The 27,082-nt window shown below is 36.1% G+C and overlaps 1 protein-coding gene across 1 annotated transcript in view; it reads left to right on the top strand.

The window, feature by feature from the left end:
• LOC136207274 (polyubiquitin-like) overlaps positions 1–27,082 on the top strand; it is an 87,292-nt gene that overhangs the window by 23,377 nt on the left and 36,833 nt on the right. The window contains exon 5 of the mRNA XM_065998564.1: positions 3,526–3,984. Within this exon, the coding sequence (XP_065854636.1) occupies positions 3,526–3,984 (459 nt within the window). The remainder of the gene's footprint in view (positions 1–3,525; positions 3,985–27,082) is intronic.

Here is a 27,082-nt window from a genome sequence, read left to right as displayed (position 1 = left end):
ATGCTTACATGCATAACTATATATAGTCATTTATCATTTGATTCAATGTTAATTCCATGATAGAATGGACCTCTTGCTTTAATACAGGGTATACTTGAAACTCCAGTATGATAAAAAGGACAATTGTCACCAAAGGCGAGGGGCAAATACTGTATAAATCAAAAAATGGTTGATGGGATACTCAATCTATTCGTAGAAATAAAGGCAACGATGTCTCAAAAAGCAATGTTCAATACATTTTTCAAGTTGTTTTGCAGAGCATCTCGACTTGAAGGTACACCAAAGAAATGTCTTTTGAAGCAAGAAAACCCAGGGCCATTGAATGAGGTCATCAACTTAAGGTTGTTGAATAAGATCATCAACTGAAGGTCGTTAAATATGATTGTCAAATCAAAGTCATTGAAGAGATGGATAGGGTCAATCCCTCAAAAAATAGATCTCAAATTCGAGAATGCTTGGATAAAGCATGAGCTATGACGAATCTAGAACAACTCTAAAACTCCATATAAGTATTCAATTTTCTTTATAATTTATTTTTAAGACTTCTTTCAGAAGCCGATAGCCTTCCCGAAGGGCAGCTAAGCTAAATATAATTTAACCCCCACGAAGTGGGTCATGGTTTGTTCCCTCTATGCAGAAAATTTAGCCCTGAGCGAAATGACAAAATTGTCAACAGATAGATGGACTTTACTAAATAATGGCTTGGAGAAAAGTCGACTCATATGAAGAGTTCCCATCAATTATTCAACAAAGCGAGATGGCTCTCGAAGGGAGAGTACAGTTTTTAGCTCATAATTGGATCGTTTAACAAAAGCAATCAACTTATATGAGAGGTCACTACAGAGATCTACAATCTGAGATTGCTGAAGGGATCCATAATTATACGTCATTGAAGAGACCTACAATATGAGATTGCTAATATCAGCCACAACAGGTTGTTCAAGAGACATACAAACTAAGATCGTTGAAGAGATTAACCACAACAGGTCATTCAAGAGACTTATAATCTGAGATTGCTGAAGAGATCAATCATTACTGATCGTTGAAGAGACCTACAATCTAAGATCGCTTGATAGGGGTCAAAAACCCCTATATTTTGGTATGGTTTTTAGGGTAATTTTACACATATTTCAGTGAATAAATAGTAATTTCTCATGCTTTATTTCATTTATGTCATTTATTTAATTTTTATTTCCATTTCAACACTTTTATCACTTTTTATGTCATTTTTTATAAAATAACGTCAAGTTAACGTGCACCTAAGCTCTCCCTTAATTATTTTGGCTAATTGATTCACCAAATGTCACTATAAAATGGTTTGGAACTTAAAATCTAAGTTTGGTGAATCAATTCAGTCCTCGAATAACAACTATATCTTTTATTAAAAAGTACTTAATTTGCACATTTATCTAATTCCGCAAATATTTGTATAAGGGTGAAAATTAATAATATTGAGCATATTTTTAATAAGCTAAATATATAATTTTTAAAAGGCTAATAAATACTATTTACCCTCTTCTAGCATTTATATTATCATATCGGGCCAAAAAAAATAGGCAAGCTAGTAGGTAGAGGTGAACGTTTGGTTCTCTTTTGCTACAAAAAATTCCATTTTTAAATTAAATATGGATGAAAAGCTAATTGGATAAAATCGTTCAACTGGAATGGTTCAAGCAGTTCATTGTTATCCAATCGATTTGAATGGTTTTGTTCGGTTTTCTTAGGTAGAGACATTTAACTTCAACCAAACTAGAATAATGACTATAATTGAACTGAGCCAAACCAGCTTGTCCATTCTAGTTCTTACTACCATGCTCCCTATATAACGAAAAATTTGAACAAACTAATTTGACTGTTATTTTTTTATCACGCCATATCTTCCAAACAAATTTGAATAGTTTTGTATATTTTGGCAGACTGTTTGTAAACATGATAATAACATAGTATATATTTTGGACAGTTTGACCTTTTTGGTGACTAACCTATATGTGACATTTTTTTCTTAATGAAAAATTAATCCCATGAATTAATTTTTATTAATTAATGAGACTTAGATGAACTGAATGAATGGAAGAAAAAGATTTTGAGATCTAAAGACATTAATCTCTTTAAGATAAATTTTACCGCAATCAGCAATTGTCTCCTATGATACAACAGAAGAGTAAATTGAAATCTAATTGTGCATGTTGAATTACCGCCCGAGAAAAAATACAGAACGAACAAAAGAAGAAAGATAGGAAAACGAAAATGCAGGGACCAAATATAATTTATACGGTCTGATTTTTTTTGTACCAAGTATTTTAGAGTTAATTTTTTTACTTAATGAAGAATTAATTTCATGAGTTAATTTTTTATTAATGAGACTTAAATCCCAATTGTAATCACTTAAAAGTTTATTTGAAAGTAAAAGTTGATTAATAGATAATTATAATAAGTTAGAGATCTAATATATTTTTTACAGTTTGAAGTAAGGTTTTTACAGTTTTTTTATAGACACGTTACACATCCAAAACTGTACAAATTTCCAGTGCATGTGCAATGAATAACAGTCTGTTAACCGAATTTTATGTTTAAATTTTGTTTTTGTCATCAAGGGCTTAATGAGATAAAAAAAAATGATCAGAGGTTTAATGCATTCAAATAAAAAATCAATGGCTTAATGAACCAAAAAATGAAAGATCAGAGACCTAATAATGCTTTTTACCTTAAAAAATCTTTAAGTTAAGCAAATTTATAACTTACATATTGGATTTAATGAAGAAACTTAAGAAAATTAAATAAATCTTAAGTTAAGAAAATTAATAAGAGAGTTTCAATATTAAAAAAATATTTAAGTTGCAACAACTTGAAATTGCAAGACATGTGAGGCGAGATAACTATCAAAGTCCTACTTGTTTCTAGACTGAGATATCAGAAATCGCTATCTATACACTTCTTCAACAAGTCTCTTATCTCTTTCAAGGTTAGTTTCTATTTCTCTTCGATTTTGACATTCGTTTATCAAATAACTCCTTCGATATTCGTAACCAATTATTCTATTTTCTATAGAGAGAAATTATACCTTAATTCTAAATGGTTATTGGTTAGAAGATACACTCAGTAATTTTGAAATTAACCTTTAAAATTTCAAAATTAGGTTTTGAAATGTTTAATAGGCCACGATGATGATTCACATAATGATTTTCTTTTACATATAATTTTTTTTATTTAAGGAGTTCTATTTGTAGAGTTGATTCATGGAGTTCTTTTGTCATGTTTTTGTCTGTTATCGAAAATATGTTTGTATGGCTGATTGATTGTGGAAATCCTAGTAGAATCTTATTGTTGTTGAATGTTGACATTGATTCTCTGAATCACACTAGTATTGTTGATTATTTTCAGAGCATCTTAATTTTAGCTTGATCTATAATTTATGTTATTGATTTATATATGAAATTTAGAGAAATTAGTCTGCATATTTGTAGAAGCAAAATTTACATGATTTTATAATAATTCATGCACGTGTTGTTGTATATTTAATCTCAGATGCAAATCTTTGTGAAAACTATTCCTGGAAAGATCATCCCTTTGGAGGTGGAAAGCTCAGACACCATTGACAATGTAAAAGCTAAGATCCACGATAAGGAAGGGATCCCCCCAAAACTGCAGAGGTTCATTTTTGCGGGAGAAGAGCTTAAGAATTATCGCACGCTTGCTTACTATAACATTCAGAAGAACGCCATGCTCCACCATATTTTTCGTCCCAAAAGTCCTATACAAATTATTTTGGTTACCCCGGTTGGCTACAAATTCACCATGGAAGTTGATAAGTGTGACACAATTGATGATTTGAAGGCTAAGATTGAACATAAGGAACATGTACCCGTACACGAGCAAGTTTTGTTGTGTGGCAAGGAGCATCTTGAAAATGGAAAGATGACTTTAGTCGACTACAAGATTAAAGAGGGAACTATCATTCACTTCCATAGTTATGTGGAGGTTGGTGTTATGCAACCGATTATGATGAAAGCTAAGACTCATGAGGAACATGATACAATAATTGAGGCAACGAATGAAAAAAATGAACTTCGAATTAAAATGATGAATTACATGAAAATGCGAGAAAACAAGACTAAGTCTAAGGGTGAATTTTTTGAGGATGAGGCGGAAGCTTCATCCTCCTACTGACCGGTGGGGATGTTGGAGCGGTGTTAATGTTAGTCATTTTTCTTGACGTATATTTGTGAATTGTGATTCAGTTTATGGGCATTGTTAAGCAAATGTCTCATAGTTTTTTAAATATGAAAGGAATTACATATTTTTATAGGACTAACCATCAATATAATTTCCTCCGAGATTATGATGCTAAATTCATCACCGAAAATTATATATTTAACAGATTTTTTTTTTTTGTCATTCTATATTTATTTCTGTACATATTTTAAGGATTCTGATCAATTATTTTTCCACATTGAGCCTATGATTATTGATTTTGTTATGGATTTGACATTTATTTAACTTTTCTGTCGAGTTTGGGAAAAGAGAATATCGATTTGGCAATTCTAATGCTGAAAATCATAAAATAGGAGCGGAGAATATCGAGTTTGGAAGAACCTATTAGAAATTAATTTCTGTAATTTCTTGTTATTTTTTACTCTCTATATATCATAGTCAATAAAGTCTCGTTTTTATTTGTCCACGTTAATAAGCCGAATCACCCTAACGATGTGTACCGTCCAAACTCGATAAAAAAAAGTTAAATAAAGATCGAATCCATAACAGAATCAATGATCAAGGGTTCAATGTGGAAAAAAATAATTAATCAGAGACTTGATCTTTAAAATAGATTAAGTTAAGGGGCTTAATTATGCTTTTTGCCGTAAAAAATGATAATAATTTTAAACTTATGCTAATTATGGTGTGGTTCTTATGGTTTCTCCCATATGAAATTATTAAATTGAAAATGTTCAAAACATTATTACAGCATGAGCAAACAATTATGCTCATGTATATCTTAAGTTAACAGGTCATTTTACAGTTTTAATATCTTTTTTACACGGGGATAAATTATAGAGATAAGGTGAAAAAACCGTCTAAATGTTGCTATTCGAAAGCAATTTTATTTTTAATGTATAAAATAGTGCGATTTTACCCAAATGTTGGCAATCAATAGCAATTTTATCATTAACTTATTGAATCATTACTCAAATAAATAAAGTTGTCCGGTCAGAACTCTCATCTATTCAGCGACCTCGCAACAGTTCAAGAATGAATAATCTATGACTCTTTAAATAAGTCTTTATTGTCATAAATTCCTCAGTAATCATCCAAGAAATTTTGTGACTATTTAATAATTTATTAAAGAGTATTTGAATGCTCAAGGGGAGATTATGCTACTTAATGTTCTCTTTAATTGCATTAAAGTTGAAAGTTACGAGGAAGAATTTTACCCTACATTAATCCTCTCTTAATTGCATTAAAGTTGGAAGATACAAGAAACAATTCATAAAGGCATTTGCAACTATAAATATCTATCCCTGGGAAGTATGAAGCCAGATCTCAACACAGATCCGGAACAAACCTCGAACACATGTCACTTGATTCAATCAAATCAATAGCGTAATAATTAATTAATTAATATATATATAATTAATTTAAAATTCTTAATTATATATGTCACTTAAAAATTGAAATTGTTTTTTTTTCCCATTGGAACCTAATAAAATATATTGATTTATTACCACTGTGTTTCATACTAATTACAATAATTTTCACATCAAACTATTATTATTTCAAAGCTAAGTTTTTTTTATTGTTTAGATAGAAAGAAAAAAAGTCAATAAATAAAAGAGACTTAAAATCCAAAGGTTTCCAATATTTTTATTATCTTTTTACCTTTTTCTATTTTAAAAAATAATAAAAAGTCAAGGTCAATTCGGATCCCGGTTGAACCGTCGGGTCTCGAGTCAACGTTGGTTCTTATTGGATAATTAAAGATTAACAAATCTAACATGAACTAAATCGGCCTGTTTTTGGTCCAACGGTCAGACCAATCAGTCCAGGTTTGATCATAGTGTTGTTATTAAGCTTTAAATAAAAATAAGTAATCCCAATTTGAAATATGATTTATTTGTGAAGTATCCAAATTGAAAAAACGTAAGCTTACTTTGTCAAAAACAAAGTAAACATAGCCTCTATTTAACGGACTTGATTCTCCTTTGCTACTAAATTCTATTTTTAAATTAAATATGAGTAAAAGCTAATTGGATCAAATCGTTTAATGTGAACGGTTCAAACAGTTCAAGGTTAATCTCATTGGTTTGAGCAGTTCTATCTAGTTTTCATATGCACATATATTTAATTTCAACTGAACTAGAATAGCGATCGGCTACAATTGAACGGGGTCAAACTGGCTGGTCCGGTCTGGTTTTTACTATCATGCCTCTAACTAATGAAAATGTTAAGTAGGTGTAAATTTATATTGCTTGCAAATGTTATGGTAAAATTTTATAAATTTGAAGGATAAATTGCACCAGTGATCACTAAAGTTTTGGAGTCTGTTTCGCAGGCTTCTTTGTAAACACAATAAATATTTTATACATAATTTATGTTTGAAAGGTCTCATATTACAATCAAATAACATTAAATTAGTTCATCCAATTTTTTTTGTTCAGTATGTATAAAATTGATATAGCTTGAAAATATTTTTGAGTTAAATTTTATAAAATTTGAAGGGTAATTGCATCCGTGACCACTAAAGTTTGGGGTTTATTTTGCAAATGTCACTAAACTTCTTTTACTTTCAATAAAATGACTAATTTTTTTTATTTTAATATTTCAATCAATTCAGACATAAAAAAAATGGATTAGAATAGGGACATAGTAGCCACATGGAAAAGTAAATGAATATTACGTATAATGTGGCAACAACGTTATAATTATAATGAAAAACATATATTTTATTTGATGTTAGATACTTAGGGTTAAGATTAAGAAAATAAAGCATTGCCACATCATACATAACATTCATATATTACCCATGCGATTTTTAAAAAAAATTCAAGTGATTGTTACGTGATCAATTTTTTTTTATGTCTGAATTGATCACTATTAGCATATTATAAATGTAATAGTTAGTAAATTTAATCTTTTAATAAAAATATTATTAATCTTATGACAAGACAAGTGTCTAAATCTGAACCATGAAATAACTCTGATTGAGATAAGTGGTGGTGATTTATTTAGCGTGCGTTTAGTATGACGTAATGCAATGTAATGTAATCAAAGTTGTAATGTAATCAAACTTGTAATGTAATGGAATGGAATGGTGATTCTATTACTATGTTTGGTAAAAAAAATGATGAAATGTAATTAGTATTACAATACTTATGTTTGCTTAGTTAAATGTAATCGCAAAACTTTATTTACATAATTAAAATCAACAAAAAAAACATGAAAATCGTGAAATTAGTATATAATTTTCCGTGTTTTCATAGTATTTTTTTACATTTTTCGTTTGTTCGTTTTCCATTTTCTCCGATTTTTTCTATTTTCTCATTTTCTTATTTTTCATATTTTTTTCGTTTTTAGGTTTTTTAGTTTTTGCATTTTTGAGAATGATGAGAAGTGAGATTTGACAAATGTAAGGTTAGATGGAACTTTAAAGATAAAAATTAGGATTACTTGTTGGATGTAATGAGAATTCAATCCATTTTTTTATGTAATGGGGACTACAATAGTTGTTAAACAAAATTTAATCTATGGATTTCTCATTCCATTACAACAAAATTTTAAAGTGCAACCAAACATGGTAATGACCCTTTAATGTAATGGGCATTCCATTACAAAGCCTATTACATCTACAAACGGGCTCTTAAGGCATTGGTTGAATGAGGGAATGACCATCACAAGGAATGGACTGCTTCTAGAATATACCATCACTGGCGAAATGACCAAGATGCCCTCATTACTGTGCAAGGACGAAAATATCCTTGGCAACTTAAGGGTCAAGTTGGCCTCTCTTTATCATTACGGAAGATAAGATGTTATCTTCATTTGTTAGGCAATCACTTCACCTTTCTTCTGGAAACCCAAAAGTCTTCTTCTTCTTCTTTGCAAAGCTTCATCTTTTCTGTAACTGAACTTCTTCTTTCATGGATATTGTTTCAATAGTTTCAATACCCTCCCTTAAACTATGCTTGGCATAAATTCCTCAAGCCTAGTTTGCTGATTAAAAACCTAAGTTGTGGAGAGTGTTGTGCTTTTGTAAAAAGATCTGCCAACTGCAAGGCAGACGGAATCGGGATCAAACGAACAAGGCTGACTTGGGCACGTTCTCGAATCACATGACAATCAATGTCTATGTGTTTCGTTCGTTCGTGGAAAACTAGATTCTGGGCTATGTGCATGGTCGATGTGTTGTCGTAGAACAAGAGAGAAGCCGTCGATGATGGCGTTTTCATGTCCCGCAAGAGATTTGTGAGCCAATGGAGCTTGCAAAACGTCGAAGCCATGTCCCTATACTCTGATTCTGAGGAAGATCTGGAGATGGTATTTTGTTTCTTCGATCTCTAGGAGATTAAAGCAGATCCGAGGAAAACGGCATATCTGGTGACCAATTTCCGTGTTTCATGACAAGTTGCCCAGTCCGAGTCCGTGAAAGTCTGCAATTGTAGATCGTTGCATGCAGGGAAAAATAGACCCAGGCCAATCGTCCCCTTGAGGTAACGCAATACTCTCTCTGCTCTATTTTGATCTTCCATAGTTGGTTGTATGAGATGCTGGGATAATTGGTTTACTATATATGTGATGTCTAGTCTCGTGTGTGTGAGATAGAGCAATTTTCCTATCAGCTGCCTATATGATGAGTTTTCTGAAAGTGTTTTGTCATTGCGGTTTGGCTTGTAGTTTGGTAAGGCTATGGATGAGGCTGGTTTGCAGACATGAATCCCATATCCTGTAATAATTCTAGTACAGACTTTCTCTGTGACATATGGAGCCCCTGACTACTGCGGGAGAACTCGAAGCCTAGGAAGTAGTGTATAGTTCCGAGATCTTTGATGCTAAATTCATCATTCAGGTGTCTCTTGGCCAAGTTGATGGCTTGCATGTCATTTCCTGCGACAACTAGATCATCAACGTATATCAGCAATATGGTTACCTACTCTGTTTCTCCCTTTGTGAATAAAGATGGGTCAGCAACTGACTGAGTGAAGCCCATCTCCTTAATGGTGGCCGTTAACTTGGCGTTCCACTACTTACCTGCTTGTCGAAGCCCATAAAGGGCTTTGTTGAGTTTGCATACTTGTTGTGGGTTCTGCAGAGTCATCCCTGGCAGCATCGTCATGTAGACATCTTCACTTAATTCCCCATATAAGTACGCGTTGTTGATATCTAATTGGTGTATGTGCCAACCCTTTGCAATAGCCACTGTTAAGAGAGTTCTGATGGTTGTAAATTTTGCTACAGGGGCGAAGGTGGTTGTGAAATCTACTCCTTCTTGCTGGGTGTATCCCTTTGCCACTAGTCTGGCCTTAAACCTTGTAATGCTCCCATCGGCCTTGTGTTTGATTTTGTAGATCCATCGACAGCCTATGGGTCTTTTGCCTACATGCAAAGTAACCAAGTTCCAAGTTTGATAAGTTACCAAAGCAGCTAACTCTTTGTTCATTGCATCTACCCAATTCCTCTATAACTTGGCCTCTTGATATGTTGCAGGTTCCCAGTGGCATGTGAGATTGATTGTGAAGGCCCTTTTTGCTGGAGAGAGCCTATCATAAAAAAGATGTTTGGACAAGGCATGTGGAGAGTTGGTGAGACATGGCAAGGTGGAGCCTTGCACAAACGCTATATGATAATCCCTGAGATAGGTCGAAAGTTTTCTTGTTCTTTGTGGTCTTGTGTTGCCTTGTTGATCTTCATAAATCTCTTCAATTTCTTGTATTTCATCAACATACTGTGTTGTTTCTGGTATTGCTTGTTGTGAATCTGTAATGCATGGCTCATCTTCATCTTCACTCATGCATACTCTGTGAAGTGAGTCCAATTCTTCCTCACTGCAACATGATATTTCCGCCTTTTGATTCCCTTTTGAAAGAGGAAAGAATTCCTCAAAAAATTTCACATGCCTGGAAAAGAAAATAATGTTAGTGTTTAGATTCAAAAGTTTGAAACCTTTGATGTCGTGTCTGTATCCTAGGAATATGCACTTGACCGCTCTTTCTGTGAATTTACTTTTGTGTCTGTCTAGCATTGAGGCATATGCCAGGCATCCGAAAACTTTCAAATCTTCTAAGTTGGTCCTTTCCCCATATATGTGCTCATAAGGTGTTTTCCCCTGAATGGGCGCTGATGGTAATCTGTTTATGAGGTAGACTGCATGACTAACTGCTTCTGGCCAAAAATCCTTAGGTAGTGAGCTTTGGAACATGAGTGCCCTTATGGTATTCATGATATCCTGATGTTTTTGTTCCACTCTGTCGTTTTATTGTGGCGTCTCTGGACATGATGTTTGGCGTGTGATCCCACGGTTTGCATAAAAATCCTTCATGATGAACTCAGGGCCATTGTCTGTCCGTATCGTTTTTACATTTTTATTGAATTGTTGGTTGACATACTTGCAGAATTGTTGTAATGTTGTGCTTGATTCCCCCTTTGTTTGCATTAGTGTGACCCATGTATACCTGCTGTGATCGTCAAACATGGTTAGAAAATATCTTTTATTTGAGTGTGACTCATGTGTTGGACCCCATATGTCTACGTGTATCAAGTCGAAGCATTCTTTTGCTATGTTGTGACTTAATGAAAATGGTAATTTTTTCTATTTAGCCTTTTGACAAATATCATATGGTATTTCTTTAAGGGAATCAAAATCATTACATGATAGATTGAGGCCCTTCAACCTCTCACGAGAGGGATGACCAAAATGTAAATGCCACATACTGGCTTTAATTGAAAAAATAGAAATGGTGTTGGGTAATGGGTATTCCAAGTAATATAGACCTCCATGCTCTCTAGCCTAGCCAATCTTCTTCCAACTTGTTGTGTCTTGTATCACACACATCAATCCCGTTATCACAACACATAGTCCACTAGTATTCAACAGTTTACTAGTTGATATTGTTGAAATACCTTTCCACATGATTTTGATTTGACAAAATTATTTAAGTTAATCCCATGATTAAGACAATTAAATTTAAGTGCTTTGATTTAATTGTACTAATGTGGTTGTTCAATGTTGAGTATATTAATAAATGAGAACAGAAATAAAAAATAAGACAGAATGAAGTCAGCATGAGCCGTAAAAGCTGAGTAGAACACAACTCAAAATCATAGAAGAAAAGTCTTCTTCAGAACAAACGCTTGAAGACGAAGCTGATCGAAGAAGCTGAGTAGAACATAACTCAGCCCCGTCAAAAGAGATTTTAAAGGCAGCGTCAAGCTGAGTGTTCGTCAGGACAGCACCAATGATCCGTTAACTAAAAGACAAAGCCCGAAAAAGGTCTGCACCAATTCAGAAGCCTCGGAATTACGTCTAGAGACCTTTTCGAGACGCATGGATCAACTGGCGTTTAGCAAGAAGACAAACCTGGCGCTAGAAGACGAAACCTGATGCTAGAAGATGAAACTGGCAAGCCTGGCGCCTGCTAAATTCAGACGATAGGATTGGCCTGCAAATCTGAATGCTGACCAATGCATGATGAAAGAAGACCGTTTGAATTCAACGGATATGTCCGAATTCAAATCATTGAAGCTTTAGAGTTTGCTATAAAAGGACAAGTTCATCACTTGGATCCTTTGCCGAATTACAAAAAGAAAAAGCAAGTACAGACAGAAAATAAAATCTTCACAAGAGTGAAAATCCAAAAGAGAAGCTGTCTGATTAGAAAAGCAAGTTCTTACACCCAAATCCAATCTGTGTGTAAAAGTCTAAAGTGAATTTGTATTCATCTAAAGTGTTCTTCATCTAGAAAGAACAAATTTGTATCAATTATAAAGATTGAGAGAATGGTGCTGAGTACTCGGTTTTAGTACTCAGCGGTAGAGAAAATCTGAGTGTTCGGTTATAACGCTCAGTAGGATTGAGTAGACGAATAGAGGACGGTACTCTTGCATACTCAATTGCTTTGTAAACAGTTTGTGCTCTACCTTTAAAGAGCTCAGTAGTGGATTGAAAAAGCCCGGAAGGATTCTGGGGACTGGACGTAAGCGGTGAGGCCGAACCAGGATAAGACTGCTGAGTAATCTCTAACCCTTCTCTTGATATATATATGTATGTGTTGCTTGCTTAAATTACTCAGTATATAAATTGTTTAAGTCGACGCTGAGTAATCAGAGTGTTGAGTTGGAAGCTGACCTAAAGGGTTATTTCCCAACTCGCAGAATTGAAACAGCTCTAGTCAGTGTCTGATTAAAGCTGTCTCACACTTCACTCAGCCTTGCTGACCTAAGCTGAGTTAAATTATTAAATATTCAATTAAGTCAGCATAATTAAGCGAAAAAGTTATATTAGTTTCTAACCCCCCCCCCCCCTTGGAACTAATCCTATTACAGTACACGGGACCAACAAGTGGTATCAGAGCTCAGTAGCTCACTACTCAAAGATAAAAGTATCTTGAGGTGATCCCTGTAAATGGCTGAGAACAGCACTCATTTCCTGCCAGGAAATCAAACAACACAGATACTCCCTGAGGGATTATCTATTAGTCGGCCTCCCTTGTTCTTCGGGTCAAATTATACATTTTGGAAGAACAGGATGAAAAATTTTATTCAGGCAACAAACATGAGTGCATGGCTTGCGATAGTCCAAGGCCCGTTTGTTCCTTACAAAATTGTAAACAACGAGAAAGTTGTTAAAAGTGAGACTGAGTGGTCAGAAGATGACCTTAAGAAATTACAGAATAATGCTTCGGCTATCAATATGATTCACTGTGCTTTAGATGCTGCAAAGTACAACAAAATTTCAGGTTGTGAGTCAGCACAGGAAATATGGAAAAAGCTAGAGGTGACCTATGAAGGTACTAGCAAGGTCAATGAGTCCAAGGTGAATCAACACATGAGACTGTACGAGCTATTTGAGATGAACGAAAATGAAGACATCTCTGAGATGAACTCAAGGTTCACCAATATCATAAATAAGCTTAAGAGACTCGGCAAGAACTTCACAGAAGAAGAACAGGTGAAGAAAATCTTGAGGAGTCTTCCCAAGAGCTGACAAGCTAAGAAGACAGCTGTGGAAGAAGCTCAGGACCTGACCACATACAAATATGATGAGCTCATATGATCTCTGCTGACCCACGAGATCTCCATGAAGAATTTTGAAGCTAAGGAAAAGTCAGAGGACAAGAAGCAAAAATCTCTTATCATGAAAGTTGACTCCACAGAAGCTGACTCATCAGACGATGAGAAGATGGCCATGTTCACCAGAAAGATGAAGAAGCTGTTCAAAAAGAATGACAAGAACAACAAAAGACCATTCAAAAAAAGCGATAAATACAAAGCTGAGTCCAGTGATAGCAGATATAAGAAGGACAGCTCGAAGCCTGTCACTTGCTTTGAATGCCATCAAACTGGGCACATTAAATCAAGCTGTCCCACACTGGAGAAAGAAAAGAAAGGTAGAAGAAAAGCTATGGTGGCAACATGGAGCGATAGTGATGAGTCAACCTCATCAGAAGCTAATGCCACTGAGTCAGCAAACATATGTTTCATGGCTGACGAATCTGCTGACCACTGCCGATCTGAGCAAGCTGACCTCTCAGATGGATCTGACCAAGAGGAACACTCCAATGAGGTAACATCTCTTCTTCTGCTCAGAAATGAAATGGTTAATTCCCTGAGTGATCTCTATACACTGACCAAAAAGTGTAATAAGAAAATAAGAGCACTCAGCAGGCGATGTGATGAGATTGAAGAGGTCAAACTCAGTGACCTCCGACATCTGCTTCAAGACAACACCAGGCAAGATGAAAATATAAAAATCATGCATCGGTTTGTCTTGGAAGTCCAATTAGACTCTAAGAAGCTGAGAAAGGACATCACATCTATACAAAACCAGCTGAGTACATCGGCTAAGAAAAAGGTTCTATCCAAATTCTGAGTATCAAGGTACTGGTCATCATAGACAGTACACTCAGCAGAACAGTCAGTGTGACTGTTGTGGAAAAAGAGGACACGCTATAAATGTGTGTTGGTATGCTCAGCACCATCGTGCTGACCAAAAGAGGAAATACCCTCAAAGGGTAATGTTTTGTGACTATTGTGGTAAAGATGGCCACACCATAAATGTATGCCGTCACAAAATAAAATATGATACTTCACCTGTTCATGCTAACCAACGAGGACCCAAAAACAATTGGGTACCTAAAGATATGAATAGTTTAAATTGCAGGTGAGCCTGAGGTGCGCGGAGAAGTCAAAGCTATGGTACATTGACAGCGCATGCTCGAGGCATGTGACTGGTGATGAAACTCAGTTCATCACACTTGTGCATAAACGAGGTGGAAATGTAAGTTTTGGAGACAATAAAAAGGGTAAGATAGTAGGATCAGGTACTATCGGAGGAAATCCTACTATTGAGTCAGTCTCCCTAGTCAGGGGTCTCAAATATAACCTGTTGAGCGTGGCTCAGCTGTGTGACAGCGGTAGAAAGGTTGTATTTGATGCCACTGAGTGTCGGATACTCGAGGGAAAAACAAATGATTTGATTTTAACTGCCCCTCGCGTAGACAATGTCTTCATATTGAGTTTAGAAAAGAAGTTTTTGAAAAATATATGCTTAGTGTCAAAGGAAGATAATTCCTGGCTATGGCATAGGAGACTTGGTCATGTAAGCATGGACCTCCTTGCCAAATTAGCAAGAAAGCAATTAGTTGAGGGTTTACCTAAACTTAGATTTGAGAAAGATCAATTATGCAATGCTTGTCAGCAAGGTAAACAAACCAAAAAGTCTTTTCAAAGTAAAAATATTGTCTCAACCAAACGACTACTGGAATTACTACACTTGGATCTTTTCGGACCAGTCCAGAGCTTGGGTGGTAAAAGATTTTCCTTGGTCATTGTAGATGATTTCTCTCGGTATACTTGGGTCGTCTTGCTGAATAGCAAGGATGAAGCTTTTGAGATGTTTTCAACACTGATTAGAAAACTTAAAAATGACAAAGACCTAAAATTAGCTCACATCCGAAGTGATAATGGCGGCGAATTCAAAAACCAATAGTTTGATGAATTCTGTGAAGTCAGCGGCATTGACCATAATTTTTCTACTCCTAGAACTCCTCAACAGAATGGGGTAGTTGAGAGGAAAAACAGAACCTTAGTCGAAATAGCTAGAACAATGTTGAGTGAGAATAGGCTTTCAAAGTATTTCTGGGGTGAAGCTGTCAACACAGCATGCTATATACTCAATAGGGCTTTAGTTAGACCTATACTTAAGAAAACCCCTTATGAACTTTGGAAAGGACGAAAACCCAACATTGGATATTTTCGTGCCTTTGGTTGTAAATGTTTTATACTCAATACGAAGGACAACCTTGCTAAGTTTGACTCTAAAGCTGACGAAGCGATCTTTCTAGGGTACTCAACTAACAGTAAAGCATATAGGGTGTTCAATAAACGAACTCAGGTCGTAGAAGAGTCTGTACATGTTGAGTTCGATGAAACTGACCCTGTAGGAAAGTCAAGTCAGTCTGCCGAAGATGACCCATGCTCAGCTTCCGCTGACCAAAATGGAGCCGCTGAGTCATTACCACAAGGACTAACCAAATGTAAAAACGAACCTGAGATTACCTTTGCTGACCAATCTAAAACTGCAGAAATTGTTGAAACACCTATTCCGGAAAACTCAACATTGCCCAAAGAAATCAAAATTCCAAGAGGACACTTGGAGAAGTCCATTCTTGATGCTGCTGAGAACACCCTGATGACCAGAAATCAACTTAGGAGATATCTCAGTAATGTTGCGTTCGTCTCAGTCCATAAACCAAAGAACTTCACCGAAGCTGAGCACGACGAATTCTGGATCAACGCTATGCAGGAAGAGCTTGATCAATTCAAGAGAAATGAGATATGGGATTTAGTGCCAAAACCTAGGAATCAAAAGACCATAGGAACTAAATGGGTCTTTCAAAATAAGCTAGATGAACAAGGTAATGTAGTCAGGAACAAAGCCAGACTCGTAGCTCAGGGCTACAGTCAGCAAGAAGACATTGACTATGGTGAGACCTTTGCACCCGTAGCTAGGTTAGAGGCTATAAGAATATTGTGTGCATATGCTAGCTTCATGAACTTTAAACTATTCCAAATGGATCTCAAGAGTGCATTTCTTAATGGAGTTATAAACGAAGAGGTATATGTTAGTCAGCCTCCAGGGTTTGAAGATCCAAAATTTCCAAACCACGTTTATAAACTTAAAAAGGCCCTGTATGGCCTGAAACAAGCACCACGTGCTTGATATGAAAGGTTGACCAGTTTCCTGCTGACCAGGAACTATGTCAGAGGTAAAGCTGACACAACCTTATTCATTAAGAACAAGGGTAAAGTTACCCTGTTGGCACAAATATACGTAGATGATATTATTTTTGGTGCTACTAATGAATCTATATGCAAGGAATTTAGTAAACAGATGCAAACTGAGTTCGAGATGTCAATGATGGGCGAACTCAACTTCTTCCTTGGACTTCAAATTAAACAAGGGAAAAATGGCATATTCATTAGTCAGTCTAAGTATGCCAAGGAAATATTGAAGAATTTCCATGTGGAAGAATGTAAGCCCATATCTACCCCAATGGGTACTGACACTGTGCTTTGCGCTAACAAGAAAGGTAAGTCAGTAGACAGCAAGTTATATCGAGGTATGATTGGCTCTCTACTCTATCTAACTGCTAGTAGGCCTGACATTCAGTACTCAGTATGTTATTGTGCGAGATATCAAGCTGGCCCCAGGGAATCTCACTATATAGCCGTGAAGAGAATTTTTAGATATTTGCAGAGCTCAGTTAATGCAGGTTTATGGTATCCAAACACAAATGACTTCACACTTATTGGATACACTGACGCTGACTATGGATGAGATAAGCTAGAGCGTAAGAGTACTTTAGGAGGATGTCACTTCCTTGGAAGCTGTCTAGTATCTTGGTTCAGCAAGAAGCAGTCGTCAGTTGCCCTGTCAACAACTAAAGCTGAGTACATTGCCGCTGGAAGCTGTGTGGCACAAGTCCTATGGATTAAGCAACAGCTAGAGGATTGTGGAGTACAAACAGAAACAATCGAAGTCAAATGCGACAACAAGAGTGCCATTGACTTATCCAAAAATCCAATCCAACACAGCAGGATGAAGCATGTCAGCATAAGACATCACTTCATCAGAGATCATGTACTTAAGGGTGAGATTAAACTGACCTATGTTCCAACCGGTGAACAGCTTGCAGATATCTTCACGAAGCCATTGGCTCGTGAGCAGATTAACATACTAAGGGAAGCTATCGGTATGTCTAATCCTCTTCAATAGATTTCTGCGCTTAAATGAATGCTGAGTGATTATTACATGCTGAGTGATTATTGCTTGATATGTAACTAACACATGCTGAGCTAACATGTATGATATATATCACTTCATGCTGAGTAGACATATATGTTGAGTGATTACTATGTGCTGAGTTACTAAGCATGCAAAAAAATTCCTTCTACGCAAAACTGAGCACTCAGAACTTCAAACGTTTAGTATTATAGATGCTGAGTAAAGCCACTTGCACAATAAATGCTAGCACGCGAGTTAAATAGCCACCTAGGATGACGTAAGCGTAATAAATAAAAAAACACATGCACCGAATGTGTCATAAATGCCAGAGATAACGGTCAATTGATCAACTCGAGATGAAACCGCCATTCCGACCTATCGGATCAATTCAAAACGACTATAAATAGTGGATGATTTCCCACTAAACTCTCTTTACACTTGAAATCTTTGGCATTCGATTTCTCTCTCTCTCAAATCCCAAATCCTCTAAACTCTCTCAAGAATCCTCAAGAACACCATGTCTAACGATTCTCAGAACATCTCCGGTGCCGATTACGATGACAATCGCTCTGACCAAAACCCTTCGTCTCCTGCTGAGCAGGACTATGAAGAGACTTCCACTGAGTCTCAAGAACAAGGTCGGCATGACCAATCCAAGGTCAGCACTCCTAGCAAAAACCCCAAAGCTGACCAAGCAACTCCGTCAAGAAAGAAGAAGGAGAAAAAGAACAAGCAGCCTAAGGAGAAGGTATTCCTCCCAGTATACAAAAGCGTAAAGAATTGTAAAGTTTGTCGTTCCCGTTGGTTCTCAAAAGGGTTCGTAGAAGCTGAGAAACCCTTTTGCGAGTGGATCTCCAAAAACGGCTGGACCGAGCTCTACTCTCTCCTCGGTACCACTTATCCACAGTTAGTGAGGGAATTCTATATGAACCTCAGAGTTGTCGAAGATGATGTTGACCACTTAGTGACCAAGGTCAAAAATAAGGACATCACCATCACTCCGTCCTATCTTGCTAAACCGTTAAAGCTGAAGGCCAAAAGATCAGAACTCAGGTGCACGAGTGACTACACGCGCATTGATTATCCCGTTGAGTTCTGTAAACCAAAGAACCACAAAGGCGAAATTGCCAGCACCTGCATGGGTCAGCCTCAGAAGATGGCACACTATATCCTGACCAACTTCCTGTTCCCTAAGATCAACGCCTCCTCCTCAGCTTCTAACTTTGAGCAGTGCTTCATCTGGCACATGCTGAACTATAAGCCGCTCAACATGCCCGTCTTTCTCATCGACGCGTTCCAATGAAGTACCGGGTCACTCAGGATGGGCTCCCTCATCACAAAGATTCTTCAGGATCACCAGGTGAGCTTAGTCGAAGAAATTGAGATTTGGGGTACAGAAATCACAGCAGCGGTGCTATTCGGCTTAGCGTACAACCAACCCATCAAACCCAAGAAGGGAAAAGGGGCTATTGAAGAAGATCCCACTGATGAAAATGAAGAAGGGGATAATATAGTTGAAGAAGCACAAGATGTGCCGACCAAAAAGGGGAAGAAGGAAATGGTTGAAAAGGAACCCGCTGACCGCACTAGACAGGACAAAAAGAGGAAAGCTGACCAAACCTCAACCAAAGATATAAACACAGCTCCGAGGAAGATGAGAATAATATCAAGTGCGAAGAAAGCTGCTGCTGAGCAAGCCCAAGGGGAACCTAAGTCAGTGGAGAAACGGAAAAGGCAAGTTGAGCCTGAGGAAGAAAGTGAGGAAACCCCTGATCAGCCTCTAAAGAGGAAGAAAACCTCTGGGTTGAAGCCGATAGAAGCTGACCCACTTGACTTCGTGATTAAAAAGGAATCACACTTCGCGCGGAGTCAAGAGATTGATCTGGAGAAAATTCCCTCTGGTCAGGAGGAAGAACAAGGCTACACTGAGGGTCAGCCTCAAGCTGACGTGATGGGTCATGCTGAGCAAGGTAAACCAGTTGATGCTGAGCAAGTTGAGCATCTCGCTAAGTCACCAGTGAAGGACAAGGTTGTGGAAGGCCTTAATACTGACCTTAACTCCTCCTCTGAGTCCCTTGAGTCTATTCCTACTGATCCTTCTCCACCAACCAAAACTCCTAAGGACAGTACGGACAAGCGTTTCAAACGCAAAGCTCAAAAGCTCTCCTTCAGGATATTCATCAAACTCACACCGATGCTGTTGGGCCTGTTCCTGCTGAGCCAACTCAAATCTCCTCTATCACTGAACTTCTGACCGAAATCAAGGGTCTCAAAGACTTGATGAGTGTCATGACATCTTTTGTATCTCAACAGCCCAAGCAAGAGTCAATAGTGAAGCTGGCTGAACTCCAGCTGATGATGGTCAATCATATGAACTCCATCCAAGGTCAACTCAATACCTTATCAGCTGTGAACTCAACATATGCAACCTCTGTTGAGGTCAATCAACATTTTTCCCAGCTGACTTCTGAGCTGACTAGAGCTCGTGACCTTATCTCCTCCTCCTCTCAGTGCTCCATCGAACAGATTGGTGAAGCCATTCGCCTACTCAATCTGAGTAAAGAGGAAATGGACACTGACCAAGTGACGACCAACGAGATTCTGCAGTGCACTCAGTCCACACTTGCGCAAGTCCGGCATACAAATGCTCAACGTCAGTTCTATGATACTGCGCTGCTCAAAATGTACCATCAATCCTATGCCCGGACGACAGAATCAATCAATTGGATCGGGAAATCTCAAGAGTATCTGCTAAGTATGCTCAGTGCCAACATTAAAATCCCTTCTTCCAGTATGGCCGATGGCATGCAGGTCTTCCAAGGACTAAGGGAAAGTACGAGTCAACTCCAACTGTATTCCTCAAAAATGACTCGTGCTGTTCAACGGGGAACTTTCTCTGCTCCTTCTCCTCCATCTCATGATGCTGGCAAAACGGGGGAGAAAGAACGAACAAAGCAAGCTGCTAGAACTCAGCAAAAAATGGGGGAGATATCTAAGCCAGCTGCTGGAACTCAGCAAAAGCCTGGTTCAACTTCTGCTGACCCGAGCACCCACACTCAGCAACAACGAACTGCCCAAACCAAACCCAAGTCGAATCAAGTTCAAGCCAATATTAGGAAATATTGTTAGCAATAGTCTATAGTGTTTGTAACTTATAAGCATCTTTTATTCAAACTGACTTTATATATGCGATGCTTACTTGTTGTGCTTATATGCTGATCTGTCATACTTAACTATTCATTGAACAACAAATTAAATCTTGTGAACATAAGGAATATACAAGTAAAATATGCTCAGCACACAACTCTGATACCTATATGCGACACTGAGTAATAAATATATATTCCAAGAAATTGACCAACTTCTGAAAGCTGACCTTAGGCTCATCGAAATTGGATCTTGGAAGGTCTAGAATTGAACTAAGTCAGTAAAGGCATGTCTTGATTTCACTCGATTAAATCTTAGAAGGTTTAGAGTTAATTTAAGTCAATAGATGCAACCCTTACGGGGGAGTAACTTCAGAAGAATAAAAGGTAAATCAATCATGGGGAACCTCAATGCTGAGTTCCATAATTAAATACTTTTGCCAACATCAAAATAGGGGAGTTTGTTGAAATACCTTTCCACGTGATTTTGATTTGATGAAATTATTTAAGTTAATCCCATGATTAAGACAATTAAATTTAAGTGCTTTGATTTAATTGTACTAATGTGGTTGTTCAATGTTGAGTATATTAATAAATGAGAATAAAAATAAAAAGTAAGACAGAATGAAGTCAGCATGAGTCGCAGAAGCTGAATAGAACACAACTCAGCATCATAGAAGAAAAGTCTTCTTCAGAACAAACGCTATATGACGAAACTGACCGAAGAAGCTGAGTAGAACATAACTCAGCCCCGTCAAAAGAGATCTTAAAGGCAACGTCAAGCTGAGTGTTCGTCAGGACAGCACCAATGATCCGTTAACTAAAAGACAAAGCCCGACAAAGGTCTGCACCAATTTAGAAGCCTCGGAATTACGCCCAGAGAGCTTTTCGAGACGCATGGATCAACTGGCGTTTAGCAAGAAGACAAACCTGACACTAGAAAATGAAACCTGACGCTAGAAGACGAAACTGGCAAGCCTGGCGCCTGCTAAATTCAGACGATAGGATTGGCCTGCAAATCTGAATGCTGACCAATGCATGATGAAAGAAGACCGTTTGAATTCAATGGATATGTCCGAATTCAAACCATTGAAGCTTCATAGTTTGCTATAAAAGGACAAGTTCATCACTTGGATCCTTTCCCGAATTACAAAAAGAAAAAGCAAGTACAGACAGAAAAGAAAATCTTCACAAGAGTGAAAATCCAAAAGAGAAGCTGTCTGATTAAAAAACAAGTTCTTACACCCAAATCCAGTCTGTGTGTAAAAGTCTAAAGTGAATTTGTATTCATCTAAAGTGTTCTTCATCTAGAAAGAACAAATTTGTATCAATTGTAAAGATTGAGAGAGTGGTGCTGAGTACTCGGTTTTAGTACTCAGAGGTAGAGAAAATCTGAGTGTTCGGTTATAACGCTCAGTAGGATTGAGTAGACGAATAGAGGACGGTACTCTTTCATACTTAATTGCTTTGTAAACGGTTTGTGCTCTACCTTTAAAGAGCTCAGTAGTGGATTGAAAAAGGCCGGAAGGATTCTGGGGACTGGACGTAGGCGGTGAGGCCGAACTAGGATAAGACTGCTGAGTAATCTCTAACCCTTCTCTTCATATATATATGTATGTGTTGCTTGCTTAAATTACTCAGTATATAAATTGTTTAAGTCAACGCTGAGTAATCAGAGTGTTGAGTTGGAAGCTGACCTAAAGGGTTATTTCCCAACTCGCAGAATTGAAACAACTCTAGTCAGTGTCTGATTAAAGCTGTCTCACACTTCACTTAGCCTTGCTGACCTAAGCTGAGTTAAATTATTAAATATTCAATTAAGTCAGCATAATTAAGCGATCCTAACCCCCCCCCCCTTGGAACTAATCCTATTACAATGTACGGGACCAACAGATATAAGGTTGTAATCAAATGCAGGTATACATAAAACATTATGCAAAACAAGTTGTGGGCTTAAAGTCACAGTGCCAACATATTATGCTTTGACCCTTTCCCCATTTGGCAAGTTTACCCAACATTTTTCTATTTTGTTGTATGAACTGTACATTTGCTTGTCACAAATGATATGATCTGTAGCTCATGTGTCAATTATCCAGCATGATGAGACAAAGTTAGGGTTAAGGCTGTTACTAGAACTGTCTCCTTTTACAAAAGTGCTGACGTTGCTGCCTGAGGTCGGAATCTTCCCTTGATGATTTATTGGCAATAGGGAAACAAGTGTTTGGTACTGGTCTTTGGTTAGAGTAAACGGTTATGTGTTTGCCTGTCTGTTATCTTCCTGTCCTAAGTCTCCGTTCTCTTTGCTTTGATTCACTACTGAGTTTCCCTTGGATTGATTAGTTCTGAAAGGATTCTTGCTTCTGTTTCCGTAGTTGGGTGGATAACCATGCTTCTTGAAGCATATCTCTTCTGTGTGTCATGTGTTGCCACAAAAAGTGCATAAAGATGAGCTTTTGCCATTGTTTTTGCGGTTGTTATACCTTGGATTGTTCTGCCTACTTTGCTTTCCATTTGTATTAGTAAATCCCGCGAACATATTGCCTTCACTTCCTTCATTTCCTTTGACAGGGGCAAGGTCGAGCTGCCTTTCATGTTGTATAGATAGAGCGTGCGTTTTGTTCAAGGAAGGTATTGGCTCAATCAGCAAGATCTGCAAACAGACGGTGGAGTATGATTCATTGAGCCCTTGAAGAAAAATGATGACCTGATCCGCGTCTTGCTGATCACGCAAAACTTTGAAAGCATTACAACTGCATGCCTGCCTGCAAACGCATTTTGGCATTGGCCTAAGGTTCATCAACCCATCATGTAAGATTTTCAAGTTGGTATAATATTCAGTGACACTTCCATTTCCCTGCTTCATGTTGTGTATCTCCCTTCGCAGCTCCAATATCCTCAACGAATCTGTCTGTGTGAAACGCTCCTTCAGATCTTCCCAGACATGTTCCGCCTTGTCAAGCCACATTATGCTCCTTGCGATAAAAGGTGAGATAGCATGATGTAGCCAAGACATAACCATGTTATTACATCTCTCCCATTGATTGTACATGTTGCCATCTATTGCAGGTGCAGTGATGGTGCCATCCACAAAGGAAATTTTGTTTTTGGACATTAAAGCTACCTTGACAGCCCTAGACCATTGGTGGTAGTTTGGCCCGGTGAGGACCTGCAAGACCAGAGATAGTGCTGGTGTTTCCTTTTGGGGAAGATGGTACGGACTGCTGGACGTGATCATCGTTCCAGTCATGCCGAGTGAATAAAAGGATAGCCTTTTAGGTTAGTGTATTCTCTGATACCATAATAATTTGAATGAGTGAATCACAAGATTAATAATATTCTCATTAAAAGATAAAGTTTCCTAACTATTACATCTATACTATACTAGGTGTGATGGTCAAGCAAACTTCTTAGCTAAGGAAATAAAGGACAGGACAAGTATCTAAATCTGAACCATGGAATAACTCTGATTGAGATGAGTGGTGATTCATTTAGGGCATTGGTTGAATGGGGGAATGACCATCACAAGAAATGGACTGCTTCTAGAATATACCATCACTGGCGAAATGACCAAGATGCCCTCATTGCTGTGCAAGGACGAAAATATCCTTAGCAACTTAAGGGTCAAGTTGGCCTCTCTTTATTATTACGGAAGATAAGATGTTATCTTCATTTGTCTTCTTTTGTCGGGCAATCACTTCACCTTTCTTCTTTCTCCTGGAAACCCAAAAGTCTTCTTCTTCTTCTTTGCAAAGCTTCATCTTTTCTGTAACTGAACTTCTTCTTTCATGGATATTGTTTCAATAGTTTCAATAATTTTTTATGTCTGAATTGATCATAATGATTTTATTGAAATAAAAAGAAAAGTTAAATGGTTTTATTAAAAGGAGATAAATTTTAATGATCTTTACGTAACAACCACAAAACTTTAATAACCACTCATGCAATTTACCCAAATTTCGATTTTATCCCATATACAAATAATATAGAGAAATTTACACATGAATTCAGATTTGAAAATTTATTTACAACTATGTCAAGTACTAATTTAAATAATGTCGACTTAAGAAAATCATTGATTTTCATATATTTTAAGAACTATGTTTTATAAATTAGGGGTTTAAGATATATTTTTTAGGGTTTAAGATTTATGAATTGAGGTCTAAAATTTATAAATCATGACATAAAATTGTACTTTATTTGTGATATATAGGAAATGATGACGTACAGTATTAAGAATTAAGTTTTGTAATATAATTTAATTATAATTTTATAATAGATATGATTTTCAATGTAAATAGCCCAATAATATACACTTGATAACAAGCATTTAGTTCTTTCTTGGGAGGTCATGAGTTCGAATCACATCCGGATTTGGTGGGGATTTTTCTTTCTTCTTTAATGTAAGCGCACTGCGTAAATTTTTTTTAAAAAAACAAGCATATAGTTCTTTTATATAAAATTGTAATTATGCCTCTTTATATTTTACATTTAATTTTTACGTTTATATTATGAAATCATACCATTGTAAAACATGTGTATATATATATATATATATATATATATATATATATATTAAAAAGACATTTTTGTATTATGCACATGTTGAATAAAAAATTAAAATCCAAATATTTTATCGAATTAAAAAATATTTCATCTTCAAATCTAGTATGAAATTATAAAAAGTGCAATTTTTTTTTTCAAAACCAACTGATATGCAACTAGGATAAAACATGAAAAAAAAATATGCATGTTTTTAATAATATCTAAAATTAGTTTAACTTATCAATATTGCATTAGAATAAAATTACATCATTTTAAACGTTAAAAGTAAAATTGTTTTTTGCCTTAATAGTATAGCTACTCTTATAGCTTAACCAGGGGTGGATACAGGGGGGTTCGGGCCCTCCGGCCGCCGGAACTACAATGGTCACGAGTAGTTTCGTCCCCCCCCCCCTCTCTAATCTTAGTCTATATAGACTATATGTAATAATATTTCATTGTTTAAAAGTAAATGAGATGGTTAAAACACTTGCTTGTTTTTAAAAGATCCTAGGCTCAATTCCTCAAACCTCAATTTATTTTAGAAAGTGTTTATTTATTTAAATTTTATTTTTAAATAATTATAAAACTATGTTACCATTATTAATTAATTTATTTATTTTTATAACACTTTTGAACTCATTTTTATTATGTCTTTTCCATTAAAAAAAATTAATTTCTTATTTTTGAGACTCAAACAACTTAATTTCTAAATAAAATTTTAAAATTTTAAAACTAAAAATAAAAAAATGTAAAAATGTTATAGTTTTTTTAGAAACTAGTATTGAACTAATAAAAAAATTAAATATATCCCATTACGTGTTAGGCTTGTCCAAAATTTAAAATTTCAATATTTTGGACCTATTCCCTAAATCCAAATTTCTAATTTTTTTTTTGCCTATTAAACTTTTCTAAATCCAAATTTCTAATTTTTTTAGGGGTTCTTTACATGAAATTCATAAATATAATAGTATGTATTGTTTAATCAATATTTATAATTTAATTAGTATAATATCAAAATATGAATCTTTTTTCTGTAAATGTCAATTCTTTAAATGCTTTAGTTGGTGAACTTACGGTAGAAATTCCGTTAACTGCCAACTTGACACAATTCAAATTTTTTATTGACAAAACTTTAAATAATTTTTAAAATTTGAATTTCCATGTAAATTCCCCTTTTTTTAGTCCGTTAGGCCTCCATAAATCCAAGCCTCTTAAGCCTCCTTAAATCCAAATTATTAATTTTTTGGGCCTGGTAGGCCATCTAAAATCAAAATTTTTAATTTTTTTACATGTTTAGCCCTTCCTGAATCCATTTTTTTACATGTTAGGACTATAAACGATATCTAGCTTAATTTTGAGAAATTGTACATTAATACTTAAAATTGGTTCTTGACCATTCAAATTATAACACACATATATATAAAAAAAAAATTAAACAAGTTCGATTTAGCAAAAAACAATTTCCCGAACGCACGTGTAAAATCGGCTCCCCCAACTGAGTAATCTTGTATTCGCTACTGAGCTTAAAACCTAAGTATATAATATATGTTAATCATCCAATGAGAGGTAATTATGGGCCTGAGATGATTAAAGGGTTAGTTACATTAAGCACATAATTTATCTTAAAAAAATACAAATGTCTCATAACTGTATAATTTATTCTAAATTTGTTAAGTTTACTGAATTCACAGTGTTTATATCACGAAATATATTCTTCTCATATTCTTCAGTCATAGTATCATATTTTTTTTTATGATTTATCGCCTGAGATTTTAATTAATTGGAATCATAAGAAAACTAGATATGAAATCATGACATAATCAGAAATTATATATATTTATACAAGATTCTGCTCTAATTTTTAGGATATGTAAATATCCATAGAATAAGAAACAGAAAT

Source organism: Euphorbia lathyris, chromosome 9 (assembly GCF_963576675.1).
Source record: "Euphorbia lathyris chromosome 9, ddEupLath1.1, whole genome shotgun sequence".
NCBI classification, from domain to species: Eukaryota; Viridiplantae; Streptophyta; class Magnoliopsida; order Malpighiales; family Euphorbiaceae; genus Euphorbia; species Euphorbia lathyris.
The sequence above is the reverse complement of the archived record's forward strand: the minus strand, read 5'-3'. Positions and strand labels throughout refer to the sequence as shown.